Source organism: Fonticula alba (assembly GCF_000388065.1).
Source record: "Fonticula alba strain ATCC 38817 unplaced genomic scaffold supercont2.5, whole genome shotgun sequence".
Lineage (NCBI taxonomy): Eukaryota > Rotosphaerida > Fonticulaceae > Fonticula > Fonticula alba.
In genome coordinates, this window is record NW_009242975.1 from 1,047,026 (window position 1) to 1,052,787 (window position 5,762).

The window sequence follows — 5,762 nt, forward strand, 5'->3', positions numbered from 1 at the left end:
CTCCTCCGCCCCATGCGCACGCCCACACACACACATATATATATGCACCCTCTTCCCACCGCACTTCGAGCTGCTTTGTTCCCTGCTGGTGGCTAACCTTCGCGCCATCCTTTGCCATGTGCCCTCTGGCCACAGAGAAGGAGATTCGTGACAAGGGCGTCGCTGATCTGCATACCTTCCTCGGGAAAATGGAGCCCACCACCACGGATCTCCAGCTTCTCAAGCTGTGGAAGGCCCTTTACTATTGTGCGCCTTATGTTCGCCTTTTCCCACTTGCTGCCCCTGTGCCACACCATTAGCCCTGTTGCCCTGCCGGTCCTTGTATTCCTCTGACCCCCGTCCCCCTCCCCCCTCCCCACCCGACACACACATGCGCACGTGCACACGTGCACACAGCTATGTGGATGGCCGACATGCCGCCGGTGCAGCACCTCCTGGGCGATAGCATCGCCGACCTGGTCCCCGTCGTGCCGGCTCCTCTGCGGGAGCGCTTCATCGTGGCCTTCTGGCAGACCATCGCCCGGGAGTGGCACACCCTCGACAAGTACCGGCTGGATAAGTTCCTGGCGCTCATTCGTAAGATGGTGCGCGCGTCGCTCAAGTCCCTGCACGGGGCTGGCTGGCCGGAGGCTGAGGTTGTCGCCCATGGCACCACCCTGCAGAATGTGGTCCTGCTCAATGGGCGCATGCCGAACAGCGTGCGCTTCCACCTGCTGGACGTGTGGGCCGACGAGCTCGAGGTGGTCCTCGCCGGGGAGCAGGTACGTCGGGCCCTTTTTTTTTTTGCTGCCGCGCCCCTCTCGGCCTCTCGCTTTTCCTTCTTTTGCTTCTCCCTTCCTCTCGGCCTTGGCCAGGTGTGCCTTGCTCTCTGCCGCAAGGATGTGCGCCATCCGCTGACACATCATCCGGGGCCCCCGGCGCAGCTCGACACCCAAGACATCCTGCGTCTGATGGACCCCTTCCTGAAGGCCATCTGCCGGGTGGATGACAGTGGCGTGTTCACGCACCTGCGCATGCAGGTGTTCCTGCGGCTCTTCGAGCAGGCCCGCGCGAGCCGCGAGTTCCTGGCGGCCGACGAGCAGATCGACACCACCGGCGCCGAGTCGACCCTGCGCGGGCAGACCGGCGGCGCGGATCGTCGCGTGACCACCGAGGCCGGTCTCCGGGCCCTGCTGGATGCTCTGTTCATGGAGGCCGCGGCGGAAACCTCGCGCGTGTCCAACCGCCGGCATGTGTACGATCTGTATGAGCTGCTGAAGCCGCTGTGCGAGCGCCTGGCCGAGGGCGAGCGCCTGCCGACGCCGCAGCTGCTGGGCAGCCGGCTGCCGTTGCCGCAGCGCCCGGCCAGCAAGCGCCGCAAGCAGCGCTCCGCCTCCTTCCGCATCGGGGCCCTGGAGCGGGTGAGCCTGCGGCCGGTGCCGCGCCGGCGCCCGGCCACCCCGGCCGAGCAGGCGGCTCTCAGTGATTTGCTGACCGGGACCTTGAGCCAGACCCTGGGGGTGGATCTGTCGACCCTGTCCGACCGCGAGCAGAAGCGCCTGCTTCGCCTGGCCGAGCATGCGGCCGGCGAGGCGGAGGAGGCTGCCACCGAGTCGCCGGCCAAGCGCGCCCGCGTCTCCGAGGACGGGGGGTCCCCGGCGGCCGGCGCTGCCGACACCACCGCCACCAGCAGCCCCGCTGCCCCGGAGAAGAAGTCGGCCAAGGCCAAGGCCAAGACCCCGGTGGCCGCGCCGGCTCCGCAGGAGGAGCCGGCCTCCCCCGGGCCGCGGTCCATTCTGTCTAGCCGCCGGAAGGCCCTCCCGGGCCCGAGCAACCCGCCCACCGGGCAGAAGATCCGCATCAACACCTCGCGCAATGTGGTGCTGCCCTTCAACAACCGCCAGCCGCCGACCACCGTCGGTGAGGATGCCGAGGCCATGGGCCTGAAGCCGGCCTCGCCGTCGCCGGCCGCCCCGCGCGGCCTGCGGCCGCTAGAGACCACCACCGCCACCGAGCCGGAGGCCACGGCCAAGCGCACGGTCTTCCTCGGCGCGCGTGGCACCATCTCCAAGGGGGGTGCCCTGCCGGTGGCTGCCCCGCAGCCGGCCAGCCGGGCCCAGCGCAAGGCCGCTCGCCACCGCCTGGCCAAGTAGATATGAGGCGCGCATGCGGCGCGGGTCGGGTGCCACATGGTGCTCTCCCTTGGCATTCGCGCGCACACGCGCGCATGGTCCGTCCCGCGCGCATCCACGGGGATGAGGAGGGCCGCGGGTCCCCCGGGGGCGGCCGGCGAAGAGGGAGCGAGGAGGCATGGCGGTGGGCGAGAGTGCCCAGGCCCCATATATGTGCTGCCGCTGCCCCTGCCGTCTGCTGGACTCCCTCGACTGTCCCTCTGTGCTGCCCCGGCCCCGGCCTCTTGCATTTTCCTCCCATCCCCCCCCCCCTCTCCCGCCGTCTCTCTGAGGTTGCTCGGTCTTGCCCCTCCCGCCATCAGGTTGACCATACCCAAGCCCACATACACATACACACACACATCCCCACTCCTGGCGGAAGGGGAAAGGCGCAGAGGGAGACCACCAGGGCCCCCTGGGAGAGCAGGGGGAAGCCCAATACAGATTGCATAGACGAGTGGGCCGGACTGACAAGCGTGAGCAGCGGCGGGGGATCCACACGGGGAGGGGGGCAGGCGGCGGGCTGGTGGCCCGGATCGGTGGGGGGGGGGGGGATCGCGAACGTGGCCGCGGGTGGGGGCGTCCCTTCCTTTTTTTGTCCTGGCGGAACGCCGCCCAACCGGGCCCGGATCGGGGGGGGGATGGTGTCCTACGCTCCGCTTGACCGGGGCCGTGTCCGGGCTTGCCGCGCCCTCCCGTCTCGTGCTGGAACGCGGGGCCGGGAGCTGGAGGAAAGGGCCGCGCGCATTCTGGAGTGGCAGATGCCAGAGGCGTGGGTAACGGGCATGCGGCCTCTCGCCACCGATGGGTGCGTGTGAGTGCGTGTGGATGCGTCCTCCGGCCGATACCGCCCCGCGGGGGAGGTTGCGGGGTCCCGCGGGGCGGCCGATGCCCCGGGGCGACAGAGGGGCGAAGCCGGCGGCGGGGGGCGGCGAGGGGCGGCGGCGGCGGCGGCGGCGGCGGCGGCGGCGGCGGCGGCGGCGGGGGGGGGGGGGCACACGCGTGGACGGAACATCCCCCGTCCCCGACCTGCCAGCGAACGAGCTGACGCTCGAGAGTAGGCAGCCCCCTTTTTTGTTTGCGGGCGCCTCGCGCCGGCCCGGGGGCGGGGGGGGGCCGATAGACAGAGGGCCAGCGGTCGCGGGCGTTCTCCGACCGGCCCGCCCCCGGCTTCGGCTCCCGGGAAATAGATATTCGCAGACACGGGCACGCCCCGGAGCTCTCGCTGGACAGTGAGGAGGCCGCATGGGGGTGGGGGGACGCGCGCCGACGCTCGAAACGGTGCGTGGCCCCCCGCCGATGCGCGGCGCGCCAGTCAACACCTGTCCCGGGGGAGGCCATTGGCGCGCGGGGGGCGTGCGTGAGGATGCGCGGGGGGGGGGGGGGATGGTCGGGCGCATGCGCGTCCACACCCCGCCCGGCCATGCCCTCTCGGCGCAGGCACTTTCGCTCGCTCCATGGAGATGGGGGAGAGCTGTTAACGGCCCCCGCCCATCGGGGCGAGGACGGGGCGAGAGAGAGAGAGAGAGAGAGAGACCCCCCACAAGCGGGCAAGGGCGAATACGCCCGGCGGCGAGCGGACGAGGCCACACACCCGTCCGAAGTCGCCGCTTGGGCATTGCGTGGCTTGGCCGCCGCCCCCGCGTGCCGCAGAAAATCGCCGCGGCCACCGGGGGCGGGAGGGAGGGAAGGGGGCGGGACACAACCTGCCCTCGGGGGCCACAGGCCTCAGAGGAGGGCCACCTGGCCAACAGACGAGGAGGGCGGGGGGGACGGCGGCAGGCAGGCAGGGGGCATTCCCATCCCCATCCGGGCCGGGAATTCCTGTGCCTGGTCCTCTGGAAGTGTGCGGTGTGCGCGCGATGTGTCGGTGCGTTCCTCGCACGGCCGGCCCCCGCGGGCCCGGCGCTCCCACAGACATGTGCCTTTGCCGCTCGGGGGGAGAGCGTGCGCGCGCGGCATATCGCCGCCCCGCGCCCCGGAGAACAAATGCCCGGTCGAGCACAACACCCCCCCCCCCTCCCCCCGAAAGATGGCTTTGGCCTGGCCGTCTGGCCCCGTGTCGCCGTCGGGCCGGCGGGCAGGCGGGTCGGCCCGACCTGGGCCTCGCTCGGACACCGGTGGACCGGGCCCGGCGCCCGCGCGCGAGGGCGCCCGGCGCGCACTCCCGGGCATGTGTGCCCTCCACCTCCCCCCTGGCGGCCCGGAGCCGGGGGCGCCGTCCCCACTCCGCTCGGACTATCGGACGGGGAGAGGGTGGGGGGGGGGGGGGTTGCGCCGGCGCGGTCAGAGTCTCACAGCCCTTTCGAGCGTCCGCATTTGGACCCGAGCCAGACCTACCGGCTGGCCTGGCACACGTCTCTCTCTCTCTCTCTCTCTCTCTCTCTCGCGCGCGCGCGCGAACGCGCGCGCACGCAGGACAGCCAGAACGAAACAAGGGGAAGAGGAGGCAAAGGGGCTGGGCATGGGGGATCTGATGTCACTGATATTCAGGGCGCGCGCGTGTGCGAAGCACGCACATACTCGGCCATTTCACTGGCCCCGAAGCGCGCCCTCCCGCCCCGGGCCTGACGCTGCCTGTCTGTTCTTCGGGGGCCCGGGAGGGCGGGGGGAGGCCCGCCCGAGCTGCCAATCCGGCCGGCATTTACGCGTGCCGTCTGGCCCCCCCCCCCCCCCCCCGCCAGTGCCCGGCGGACGGAGAACGCCCGGACGGGCCCGGGAAAACCGAGGGTCCGAGGGGCCGCCCATCGGGGGCCCAGCGGTGTGTGCCTCGCGAAAGGAGGCCCCTCATGCGGGCCCCACCACCAGGTGGACCGCTAATCCCCCCCCCCCCTCCAGGAATATACAAAAAAGGCGCTCCCCAGATCGCAGCGCCCGGGCTGGGCGCGATCGGGCCCGGCCGGCCCGCCGAGGATGGGTGTGCGCGCGTACGTGCGTGTGTGGGCGGGTGGGTGTGTGCTGGGCGCCCGCGGGGTGCTGGGCTTCGCGGGGGGAGGAACCCTCCCCCCCCCCCCCCCGGCTCGCGCGATCGCGGATGTGTGACTCCACAGGGCGAGTTGTTCCGGCCGCCGGTGACACCGAGAGCCCTCCGGCCGCGCGGCGTCGAGCGGTGGGAACGCGGACAGCCGGCGCCCGGTCAGAGGGGGCCTCTAGGCAGGAGGGCGTCGCCGGCGCCCGGGTCCGCGCGCGCGCGCGCCGGACGGTGGTGCGGGGCAGTGGTGCGGGGCAGAGAGGGGGGCCAGCACAAGCGGCAGCCCCCCCCTCCCCGGGCAAAGATAAAAACCAGCATGCTCGGGATACACCTATTCCCGGACTCGGTCGGCCGGCGGGCAGGGGGGGGGGGGGGGCATCGCGATGGATGCCAGTCCCCCATCCGCCGGCCCCGGTGGCCCGAGAGAGCCACCACAACACCCCGGCCAGCCCCATACATGCATCGGCCGCGCATCCCCGGCCAGTCGGGGGGCGACCGCCGGTCGCGAAACAGCCTCACCTCGGTGGACCGAGGGGGGGGGGGGCGGGGGAGATGCATGGACACGCGCGCGCGTGCGGCCGGCGGCCCGAGGCTGCCGAGGCCCCGGCCACCGGGCCCCACCGGGCGGGGCATTATCCCGG

General features: G+C 72.1%; 1 protein-coding gene across 1 annotated transcript; it reads left to right on the top strand.

Moving 5' to 3' along the window:
- Window positions 1-116: 116 nt before the first annotated feature.
- Window positions 117-2,607, top strand: H696_03420 (hypothetical protein; the record flags this gene model as incomplete). The annotated part of the gene is made up of 3 exons (XM_009497286.1): window positions 117-246; window positions 397-761; window positions 924-2,607. The coding sequence occupies 3 exons, from the start codon at window positions 117-119 to the stop codon at window positions 2,130-2,132; spliced, it is 1,704 nt and encodes a 567-aa protein (XP_009495561.1). The 3' UTR covers window positions 2,133-2,607.
- Between the last annotated feature and the right edge of the window lie 3,155 nt (window positions 2,608-5,762).